Here is a 12,031-nt window from a genome sequence, read left to right as displayed (position 1 = left end):
GGAACTGATGAAATTAAAACATTTTAGAATATAGGCCTAATGTATTTTCTATATTCTTGGGTATTATACATAATTCTTTTAAAATGTTTAAATCTGAATGGAATGGAATGGAATGGAATGGAATGGAATGGAACCAAATTGTCTTTAGTCATAGAACAGGGTATTACTACAAGTTAATATAATTCAATAAATCTGCATTATGATTTAACGTCCCTTTGGTCATTATTAGTGCCAGAAATAACTTCATTTACTGAAGACAACGGTGACACTATTGAGTGTTCATTGCTGTTTGATCAGGTTCCCGAGAAACAGGCGGCTGCGGTCCGCTCATAATTTCCAAAACCAACGCACTCATTTTCACCCTGAAATGTAACTTTTGCACGTCATTCATTTGCTTCATAATGGGCACAAAACTTATTAAGAAGTTGTAATCTCCGTCCATCGTAATCTCCCTGTTGCTTTGTAAAATTGACAATTTCTCTCTCTCTATAGCTAAAAACGGGTCGTCTTCTCTTTTTCTCTTGAGACATTTTCTGCGACCGCCGGAAGGAGAGACCTGGCCGGTACAAGTGGTGTGTTGTAATGTCGTTGCTGCAGTTTCATTGGGTGCAATCTCAGGATTCGAAGTAGAAGTCTCATCTGCATTTTCAGAAATATCTTCCGTGTCATTACCCGGTATGGATGGTAGATTCCCGGGCATTGGTGCTGGCCTAAGGATATCTTTCAAAAATGTCATCTGTTCAAAGAAGATCCATTTGCGTTTAAACACGTGAGAAGAATCGTTTCCAGATCTTTGAAATCTTGCGACCTTCTTGAGTTCTTGCCTGTAATTATCCCTAAGGCTTTTCCATTTCTTCACCACTTCGGTTTCTGGAATACAAACAAAACCACCAATAATTTTTAATGAGAAATTGATGTATTGTACACATAACATTGTATAATTATATTGTAGTGTGTGTTGTGTGTGTTTGAGTCATCAGTCCAGAGCCTAATTTGATACAGCTCTCCATGACACCCTATCCTGTGCTAATATTTTCATTTCTACGTAACCACTACATCCTACATCTGCTTGGCATATTCATACCTTGGTCCACCCCTACCGTTCTTACCAGCTACACTTCCCCCAAAAACCAGCTGTACATGTCTTGGGTGTCTTAAGATGTGCCCTATAATTCTGTCTCTTCTTCTCGTTAAATTTAGTCAAATCGATCTCCTCTCATAAATTCGATTCAGTATATCTTCATTCGTGATTCGATCTATCCATCTCACCTTCAGCTTTCTTCGGTAACACCACATTTCAAAAGCTTCTATTCTCTTTCTCTCTGAGCTAGTTATCGTCCATGTCTCACTTCCACACAATGCCACGCTCCAGAAGAAAGTCTTCAAAGACATCTTTCGAATTCCTATATAAATGTTGGAGGTGAACAAATGTCTTTTCTTAAGAAAGGCCTTCTTTGCTTGTGCTAGTCTGCATTTTATGTCCTCCTTACTTCTGCCATCGCTAGTTATTTTACTACACAAATAACAATACTTATCTACTTCCATTAAGACTTCATTTCCTTATTTAATATTTCCGGCATAACCCAACTTCGTTCGACTGCACTCCATTACTTTTGTTTTTTACTTACTTATTTTCATCTTGCACTCCTTCCTTAAGACTCTGTACATACCGTTCAGTAATTTCTCCAGATCTGCAGTCATGGATAAAATAACATCATTGGCAAATCTCAGGGTTTTGATTTTCTCTCCTTGTATTGCGATTCTCTTTCCAAATTCCTCATTGATTTCCTTTACTGCCTGTTCTATGTCAACTCTGAAAAGGTGGCGGGGGGCAAACTGCAGCCTTCCCTCACTCCTTTGTGGATTGCTGCTTCTTTTTTCAAAGCCCTCGATCCTTATCACTGCAGACTGATTTTAACATAGATTGTAGATAATTCTTCGTTCTCGGTATCTGATCCCGACCACTTTCAGAATCTCAAGTAGCTTGGTCCAATCAACATTAACGAATGCCTTTTCTAGATCTACGAACGCCATGTACGTGGGCTTGTCCTTAATGCGATCCTCTAAGATCAGACGTAAACTCAGGATTGCTTCACGTGTTCCTACATTTCTTCTGAAGCCAAAGTGAACTTCTCCCAACTCAGTTTCAACTTGTCTTTCCATTCTTCTGTAAATAATACGTGTTAGAATTTTGCAGGCCTGAGATACTAAATTAATGGTGCAGTAGTTTTCACACTTGTCAGCACCGGCCTTTTTGGGAATATATATAACAATGTATGTATGTATGTATGTATGTATGTTTAGTCCTCAGCCCGAAGGCTGGTTGAATCCTCAACAGCTCCGCCATCAGCTGTCATAGATGGCCTAGGCATCACTGAAGAGGCGTACTAGGGAAATGAGGAGTGAGGTAGTTTCCCGTTGCTTTCCTCACCGAGCCAGAAGTTGCTATTACATACCAGTCTGCCAAGCCCACTGATATTCTGCCGAAAATCAGATGGCACTTTTCCTGTCTCATATAACTTACACACTACGTGGAATAACCTCTCCAAATGTATTGGTAAGAGACGAAGCATATCCCTTAAAGACATTTTTACTGCGACGTTTTGCGAGAAATAATCTAAATGAGCAAAGTGTGTTATAAAGGAAAAACTATCAAGCGCACGGCAGGCAATAGAATAAATGCACATTTGGTTTGGTTTCACCGTTAGTAAGTTGCGAATAATGGGAAAGGCTATTGAAACGGATGTACTAGAAACTGCTAAAATTATTACAAAATGCGTGTGCAAAGTCATCGTTGTTGTTGCTTTAGATAGTCTGCTGCTTTCTAATTTTGACAGTATTAAATAATCGAAATACAATTTAAAAAAATTAATGTTATGCACTGTAAATTGCGGATGGTGTGGTGGTGGTGATGGTGATTATTTTTTTAAGAGGAAGTGCAACTAGGCAACCTTCCTCTAATTAACACGTATCAGAGAGGAAAAACTGGAAGAGATCCGACACTTCGAAAAATGAAGGTATCGGTCAAAGAAAGACAAGGGCTAATTTCCTGTTGCCCTCATGCCCTGAAAGACTCTCTAGGCCTCGACTGCTCTAATGCCGTCGGGGAAGCAAAAGAACAGGAGTTGACCAAGGGAGTCGGATAGGCTAGATGTAAGCGAGGAGCCTGGCACAAGTAAGTGGAAGCAATGTCAGGACTCAGCTGAGGGCTTCGTGGTCGCCAACCCACGCTCTTAAGTTGAGAGCCCATGGGGCCCCTTTTAATCGCATCCTACCGCTTTTCCCACACCTGTGGGGTCGCGGGTCCGAAGTGCGTTGCACATGTGGATTTGGCCCAGTTTTACGGTCGGATGCTCCTTCTGACGCCAACCCTATGTGGAGGGATGTAATCACTATTGCTTGTTCCTGTCGTGGTTCGTAGAGTACTGTGTTGTCTGAAGCTGAAGAGGAAGACAAACACACAACCAATCCCCGAGCCAGAAAAATGAATCAGACGCTATTAAAATCCCCAACCTAACAGCGAATCGAACCCGGGACCCTTTGAACGGAAGGCCTCAACGCTGACCATTCAGCCAAGTCGACGGACACATTACACAATGTATTATTGTAGCTAATTTCCTTTTGCCCTCATGCCCTGAAAATGAAACAAATAATGTTACTAAGTAATACAGAATCTGCCTTTAAATCCCCATTAAGCAACACAAACCGAACGGTGATTTTTATCGTGATGCGCAGTGTGTCACCAAGTACTTCTCCATGTTTTCCATTGTGATGATTTGACGCCAAATGATAAAATTATCTTCTAGGCTCAGGAAAACCGTTCAACATCGCAGGAAGTCACCGGTGCATATTTCACCTGGGTGAAATATCTTCCAGGGGCTCTTCTTGTTCGCCGCGACTGATCCTACAAAAAGAGCTTAAATAACCTAGATTTCATTTCAAGACTGCATGGAATTTGTTAAAAACTCTGACGAATCAAAGGCACCTCGCCATCTGAGATTCTGACAGGGATTAGTGCTCTTGTATGTAGTTGAGGCACACGGACCTACGTATTTCACACACAAAAGGTTAGAAATTCCAATTTTAAAGCCAACTTAGCAACTGAAATGAAATATATTCCATATGAGATGAAATTCGCCAATTATTTTACTATAGTCTGAAAATTAAACGTGTTGACACATTTAAAAAAAAATTGCGAATAATTACCCCCATATATATATATATATATATATATATATATATATATATGTACAGAAATGTTACATTCTTCACACCATGTGTAAAAATACGAGGGGCGTTCAATACATAATGCAAGACATTTTCTTTTTCGGGCCAATTTCGGGTTTAAAAACTGGAATTTTGTTTGGGACATTATTGAATATTCCCGCGTCGTCTCATAGAGTTCCGTTAATTTCCGATAGGTGGCAACGCTATTACTAGCCTTCAGAATGGCGTCTGTAATGGAGGTGCGTACCAAACCGAGAGCAGTTATTGAGTTTCTTTTGGCTGGGAGAAGATTAGCTCGGATCGAGTAGGGGTATTTCAGTCGCCTTGACAAAGAATACTGCAATGTATTCGAAACATTGATAAACTGTACGTAATGTACAGAAAACAACAACACGGTTCAACGCGGAAGAAAGAACTAAATAATTCTTTACACCGTGAAAGCTTCACTTCTAAAATAGCAAAAGGATTGACGAATAACACGGTGTATTTGAATCCTCAATACAACCTGCTTTTAGAAAGGAAAAAAAAAAAGTGTTGCATTATATACAGAACTCCGTTCGTATGTAATATTGCTAAGAATATGTAAAATGAAACACGGCTATAACCATATCAGAACCACAATTCACCGACATTATCTGTTGTCTACAAGTAAAGAATTTGGGCGCTAATCTTAACACCCAGCCGACTTTCACAGCATCAGAAGTTCGTAATGTATTTAAAGTGTGTTTGAGTTCCTTCATGGAAGACAGGGCTACTAAGTGTTTCATATTTTATAACGTGTAAATAATAAAATGCTGCAAAGGACATCAGTAACCAACAATAAAGATAATTTAAATACTCACTTGTACTGCACATTTCTTGAGCTATTTCTTCCCATAGATCTGCAGTTTTATTCCTATTACTGTAGTCTTTGTTCTTCACATCCCACAGAGGAAGCCGTTTCTGCACTTCATTTATTAACTTTTCGCAGTCCATGACTACTGCTCCGCTGACAAGCTTCTACTGGCGCGAGGAAACCGACAGCGGGCTGTTTCAACTCGCTGTACAGGCGCTAGATAGCACCAGCTCGCGCGTCATATCAAACGCTTCGACACTGAGCAAAAATGTAACGCTAGCTAGCGCTAGCTGGTGCGGGTAGTCATAGTTGTTCTGTAACCGCAGATATCATTCCCAGAGGAATTTTCATAGATGATTCCTGCAGTGCCGGCCCGTGCGGCAGTCAGCCTATCTCTTCCCGGATCCAGGTGAGGGATTTGTTCCTGGATCTGAGTGCTGGTCCGAGGTCCACTCAACCCAAATATGCTCTTAAAAATAGCTACATGTGATCCAAAAGATGGAAAATATGACCAAACATAATATGCACTGTATTTCCAACGAATGATTTTTGCCACTAGTTATTTTATTTTAAATATATAATTCATTATACAATCTTATTGTACTAATTCAATTAATCCCCTTACTATTTATTTTAAATCCAACAGGTTCTATCATGGTGATGGTGGTGATTATTGTTTTAAGAAGAAATACAACTGGGCAACCATCCTCTATTTAACACTAATCAGAGAGAAAACATGGAAGGGATCCGACACTTCGAAAAATGAAGCTATCGGTCAAAGAAGGACAAAGGCCACGAAGGGCATGAAAATGAAAGACTCCCTAGGTCTCGGAAACCTAATAGCGTCGGGGTCGGAAAAGAACAAGAGTTGACCAAGAAAGGTCGGATAGGATTGATGAAAGTTAGGAGTCTGGCACAAGTAAGTGGAAGCAATGCCAGGACTCAGCTAAGGGCACCGTGGTCGCCAACCCACGCTCCAAAGTTCAGAGCCCCTGGGCCCCTTTTAGTCGCCTCTCAAGACAGGCAGGGGATACCATGGGTGTTATTTCTACCGCCCCCACTCACAGTGGGGATAAGGGCCCCTGGAGCCCCTTGTAGTCACCTCTTACGACAAGCAGGGGATACCGTGGGAGTTATTCTACGGCCCCCACCCACAGGGTGATGGTAGAAGTGGGAATCGAACCTCTCACTCCCATCTCCCCCCCCCCACATCCAATCATTGGTGGTGGTGGTGATTATTGTTTTAAGAGGAAGTACAACTAGGCAACCATCCTCTATATAACACTAATCAGAGAGAAAACATGGAAGGGATCCGACACTTCGAAAAATGAAGCTATCGGCCAAAGGAAGACAAGGGCCACGAAGGGCGTGAAAATGAAAGACTCCCTAGCCCTCGCAAACCTAATAGCGTCGGGGTCGGAAACGAACAAGAGTTGACCAAGCGAGGTCGGATAGGATAGATGAAAGTGAGGAGCCAGGCACAAGTAAGTGGAAGCAATGCCAGGACTCAGCTGAGGGCCCCGTGGTCGTCCAATCATTGGCCCTCCGGAGGCTGAGAGGACCCCGTTCCAGCCCTCTTACCACATACCATATTTCAAATTTCATGGCAGAGCCGGGAAGCGAACCCGAACAGAGGCTTCATGAGTGAATCAAATACATGAGCTTCGCGCTGATAATAATAATAATAATAATAATAATAATAATAATAATAATAATTTTACGTCGACCTAACTAAACTGCTTTTACGATTTTCAGAGACGCCAAAGACCTGCAATTTTGTCCCGCAGGAAATATTTTACGAGTCAATAAATTTACCAGCACGAAGCTCACACTTGAACACCACAAGACCCACACGGGGTCGAACCAGCCAACTTGGATGTAGAAGGCCTGCTTCGCCCAGTTTCACTACGTTCTAAGTACAAAGGTAAACACGCCTCGCAAAAACTGTAAAATTCCAAAGGAACGCGTCATGAAAAAATAACATTACATAGCAAAAATGTGTTTAAACAACGGATGGTTTTGCATAAGAATGTTGGGATAAGAAGATCCAACTTCATGACAACATTATACAACTAACAGATGGAGATAAAAAAAAGCTGGCCCGTGGGGGGATCGAACCCACGACCTTCGCGTTATTAGCACGACGCTCTAACCAACTGAGCTAACGGGCCAGACGTGCAAATTCCCTTTCTAATATGCTTATAACGTACTATGATTTCGATTCATTAGATATTAAAATGAGTGTTTTAATTGTTACGAACATTCTACTTTTAATAATATGTCCATCTACCGTACACTTCCACTTGACATGAAATTCCAAATTTTATTGGCGATTAAAGTAATGAAATACGTCGCATATCTTAGAACATCGTTATGGAATTCATTTCAGCAAAACTAGAAGTCTCGTATTGGTGGTGGACAAGAACGGAAATAATACCAACATGAAGCTCATATTTTCATTTTGAGCTTGGGATTGAAATGCGTGCACTCACCTTCCAGACAGTAAATAGAGAGATGGATCTCTATTTACTGTAATTAAGCCGATACGACCCAATACTGGCCATTATGGTCAACATTACCTTCAAGACATGTAGGCTAACAAACGGAGCAAGCGGTTGTTTATTTCTAAGAACTCTCCCATTAGAACGATGTACAAAATAAGATCTTGTACGTCAACGCAAGGTTAGAAAAACACATGTACAGCAAAACCTTACCTCGTAACTTACTGAAACGTTCAGTTTTCTGCATACTCTATTCTTCTTTTGTTTCTATTGTCAGCTGTTCATACTCATCTCAATGTACACGTTCAGAATCATTTGTGCTGTGATAGGCCTATCATAGATGCAGCTTCTATTGATTGATTTAATAACAATGACAAAAAAAAAAAAGCAATTTTCAAGATGTATTTTGTCTACAGCCGATGTTATATCCGTTTTTCATATTTTCAATTGCTGAATGTCCTAGGTCACAGCCATCTTGATAACATAAAAGCCTTAAACAACGAACAGCTTGTACCTCGGCTCACGCACAAACTTTACAATACCTCAGGCGAACCGACCTATCAAAACTGACCATATTGGCACCAATTAGAGTGCTTGGCATGTGTTCGTTTTGATTAATGGAAATCATATTGTTACCAAATACTTACGGAAATTTGAATGTTCTTTCTTAATCGTGAATTATTTTATAGACCCTTTTTCAGTTCCGTAAGAAGCTGTTTGATCTTGAAAAGCTAATGTATTCGACCAGTTCCGGTGTGATTAGGTTATCGTTGTCGGGATCTTCTCTGAAATCGTTTTAAGAAATACTGTATGTTTAGTTACCTGTGCAGTATGTTTATAGTTTAATGCGATGGATCGTTTGTGCTGTATGCATGGACTGAAGTCCAATCATAGGGGTAGTGAACAAGCTTCAGTGTTCTGACTTCCAAATGACCCAGTATTAAGGCGAAATGGGTAAGGTGCATTCATACGGAAAACTTCGAACGAAATGATAAGTGTTGTGTGCATTTTGGTACCATATTTATTGTTATGCCTTTGCTGGCAGGACCTAGTGTTTACAGTGCACTATGTCTTCTGGTATGGGCTAGAGCAATTTTGTTACTTTCATTGATCTGTCTCTGTCTTATCCTTGGCTTTGAGAATATGAAAGTGACTGAGGTATGAGCGATGCTAGTAATGCGATTCCTTGTGCAGCCAGTCACTGCTATCAATGGCGTTAAAACGTTGCTCACAGAGTCGGTTGGTTAAGTTAGGTACCATCCCGGCATTTGCCTGGAGGAGAAGTAGGAAACCACGGAAAACCACTTCCAGGATGGCTGAGGTGGGAATCGAACCCACCTCTACTCAGTTGACCTCCCGAGGCTGAGTGGACCCCGTTCCAGCCCTCATACCACTTTTCAAATTTCGTGGCAGAGCCGGGAATCGAACCCGGGCCTCCGGGGGTGGTAGCTAATCACGCTGACCACTACACCACAGAGGCGGACAACAGTATTTCATACCAGTTATAACACAAGGACAAGAAACGCTGGTAACTAATAAGAGACAAGATAGTAAGATCCAAGCAGTGGAATAGAAATTTTTAAGAAATTTTGTTAAAAAGACAAGAAGAGATAGAATTCAACATATATCAGAGAAGATACAGAAAGCAAGACTGAGATGGTTCGGACATGTAAAAAGAATGGGAAAGGAACGGACAGCAAGAAAGAGAAGTTAAGGGAAAGAGACGAGTTGGAAGACCGAGAAAGAGGTGGATGGATGAGATTTGAAAGGACATTAGAGAAGCCGGATTGGATGTGGCGGAAGTAATGGAGCAGGAAAAGTGGAAAGACAGAAAGGAGTGGAGAAGGCTTATTAACCACACCCGGATGCTTGGAGTGGGACATTGATGATGATGAATCTTCTCGTTAACCTCTCATGTCGCCCACTGATGTCCGCTGTGAATTTTCTGGTTACGGTCTGATTTAATAGTAGTTTCTTGCAGCCATACTCGCTTATGAAGTTGTCGCTAATCAGAGTAAAACGTGGAAGAGGCCCCACACTTCGAAAACCTGAAAAGGGCCATGAAGAGCGTGAGAATTGAGAGGTGGCCAAGGAAGGTGGACAATGCCATGCTCAGGGCACCAACCCATGCTCCAAAGACAAGATCTGCTAGTTGATACCGTGGCTGCATTATATCCACACATAGTAGGTGAGAGATTCCAAGGCCACGACCAAACGATCAGTACATAGCACCAACTTCTTGGCATTCAAATACCCACAGTGCAAACTATCATGCGAAAACGATAGAGCTGGAGAAAAATTAAACTGCATCGGCCGGGAATCGAACCCGGGCCGCCCGCGTGGCAGGCGAGCATTCTACCACTGAACCACCGATGCTACAAGTGCATACATCAAAGTAAGAGTACATAACTATCATCATTGGAAAGCAGGTCACGTTGCCGGTCAGTCAAGTGGCGTCATCTCCATTCTAGCAAATTTCAAAAACCTAAAACCTTTCTACAGCAATCACAGCATCGGTGGTTCAGTGGTAGAATGCTCGCCTGCCACGCGGGCGGCCCGGGTTCGATTCCCGGCCGATGCAATCTAATTTTTCTGTAGCTCCAACATTTTCGATTGATAGTTTACTCTGTGGGTATTTTGCCAAGAAATTGGTGCTTTGTGCTGATCGTTTGGTCGTGTCCTTGGAATCAGACGCCCACTACGTATAGGTAAAATGCATCCAGGGTACAAACCAGCAAGCGATACGAATAAAACGCCGTCTGTTTTATTACTGTAATTTATTTCAGGTCCGTCTAGGTGTGGTGTAATGGTTATTGTGATTAGCTGCCACTCTCGGAGGCCGGGGCTCGATTCCCGGCTCTGCCACGAAATTTGAAAAGTGGTACGGTGTCCACTCAACGTCGGGAGGTCAACTGAATAGAGGGAGGTTCGATGCCCACCTCAGCCATCCCGGAAGTGGTTTCCGCCGTGTCCCACTTCTCCTTCAGGTAAATGCCGGGATGGTACCTAACTTAAGGCCGTGGCCACTTCCTTCCCTATCTCTTCCAATATTCCCATCTCCTGACAAGGCCCCTGTTCAGCAGTTGTATCCCTCCCCCCGACCCAAAGTCTCACGCTCCAGGACACTGCCCTTGAGACGGTAGAGGTGGGATCCCTCGCTGAGTCCGAGGGAAAAAACAACCCTGGAGGATAAACAGATTAGGAAAGAAGAAAGAAAAATCTGTTTAATTGACGAAAGTAGTGCAATATTATGCCTAGAAAGTTGTTTAAAAATCAGTTGCATAGTAAGAATAAGCTCTACCGGGCGAGTTGGCCGTGCGTGTAGAGGCGCTCGGCTGTGAGCTTGCATCCGGGAGATAGTAGGTTCGAATCCCACTATCGGCAGCCCTGAAAATGGTTTTCCGTGGTTTCCCATTTTCACACCAGGCAAATGCTGGGGCTGTACCTTAATTAAGGCCACGGCCGCTTCCTTCCAACTCCTAGGCCTTTCCTATCCCATCGTCGCCATAAGACCTATCTGTGTTGGTGCGACGTAAAGCCCCTAGCAAAAAAAGAATAAGCTCTGTCCCTCATTTGCCCCATGCCTGGCCCTAAATTGCCCCCTTCCAAGGGGTAATTGTGGGACACAGTTTTTGAAAAATTGCTAAACAGTTTTAAGATTTTAATACAACTTCTTCCTGGAAATGAACTGTCGGTACCATAATTTAACATCATGCCAAATTTCCACTTCGAGATGTTGATGAAGTGACCCAGAGGCAAGAAAATCAGCAGTTTTTATACCCTCAGGGAAGGTTCGAGACCTTTCATGAATGATTAAGACACAGCCACAGGCTTTTATTGGCTACAGTACACAGTTACACACAAAATCGAAGAAGAAACCTATGATTGGTGGGAAATTAATTACAGAAATTCTGGATTGGCTAAGTTCAAAACTGGCGGAAAGAAAGATTAATCTTGCCAACCCACAAATGAAAGAACGAAATTTAGCAAGGACAAAACTTACGAGTACAAAATTTCTTCAAGAAAGTTCCTTCACTTCGCACCAGGGTGCATGATCACAGTTCTTAGGCAGTAACATCTATGAGAGAATGTCCAAACTTCTTGATAAATAGATAACAAAACACGTCGAAATTTGCACAGTGACGTCTTCAGAGGAAAGGTTTAAGTAGATCCAGTTTTAAGTTCACAGATTCTCCTGTAGAGGTGTACCAGCCGGTACATACCTTATTCTTAAAATTTACCTGTTTGTTTAATGTAATGTTCAGTGATGTTTACAGAATAAAATCATGAAATATTCAGTCGAATAGATTTATATGTAATGCAATCTAATACCTAATGAAGTCAGAAGATAGGTTTCATGATGAGTTTAAAGGAAAGTAACCGATAGGTAGTAGAAAGTAGTAAACATGTTAGTGGGTAAAGGTTTGTCATCCGTTCCGTACGCCGTCTTCACTCCGACACAACAACC

The 12,031-nt window shown here is 41.9% G+C and overlaps 1 protein-coding gene, 1 long non-coding RNA gene and 3 other non-coding genes across 5 annotated transcripts in view; 1 reads left to right on the top strand and 4 right to left on the bottom strand.

Annotated features, from left to right (window-relative positions):
* LOC136882429 (uncharacterized) overlaps positions 1 to 12,031 on the bottom strand; it is a 380,234-nt gene that overhangs the window by 152,690 nt on the left and 215,513 nt on the right. The window lies entirely within an intron of this gene.
* On the bottom strand, positions 127 to 5,202 carry LOC136882146 (uncharacterized). The gene is made up of 2 exons (XM_067154691.2): positions 5,070 to 5,202; positions 127 to 870 (listed from the first exon to the last, which is right to left on the bottom strand). The coding sequence occupies exons 1-2, from the start codon at positions 5,200 to 5,202 to the stop codon at positions 269 to 271; spliced, it is 735 nt and encodes a 244-aa protein (XP_067010792.1). The 3' UTR covers positions 127 to 268.
* TRNAI-AAU (transfer RNA isoleucine (anticodon AAU)) lies at positions 7,160 to 7,233 on the bottom strand. Its single transcript has one exon. It is a non-coding gene; the product is annotated as a tRNA-Ile (tRNA).
* TRNAG-GCC (transfer RNA glycine (anticodon GCC)) lies at positions 9,869 to 9,939 on the bottom strand. The gene has a single exon. It is a non-coding gene; the product is annotated as a tRNA-Gly (tRNA).
* On the top strand, positions 10,074 to 10,144 carry TRNAG-GCC (transfer RNA glycine (anticodon GCC)). Its single transcript has one exon. It is a non-coding gene; the product is annotated as a tRNA-Gly (tRNA).

Source organism: Anabrus simplex, chromosome 10 (assembly GCF_040414725.1).
Source record: "Anabrus simplex isolate iqAnaSimp1 chromosome 10, ASM4041472v1, whole genome shotgun sequence".
In the NCBI taxonomy this organism is placed as follows: domain Eukaryota; kingdom Metazoa; phylum Arthropoda; class Insecta; order Orthoptera; family Tettigoniidae; genus Anabrus; species Anabrus simplex.
The sequence above is the reverse complement of the archived record's forward strand: the minus strand, read 5'-3'. Positions and strand labels throughout refer to the sequence as shown.

Excerpts from the sequence above, each read along its gene's own strand:
- LOC136882146 (XM_067154691.2), bottom strand. The coding sequence starts at position 5,202 with ATGGACTGCGAAAAGTTAATAAATGAAGTGCAGAAACGGCTTCCTCTG. Across the intron at positions 871-5,069 it reads TCAAGAAATGTGCAGTACAA|AAACCGAAGTGGTGAAGAAA; the intron begins GTGAGTATTTAA and ends TTTGTATTCCAG.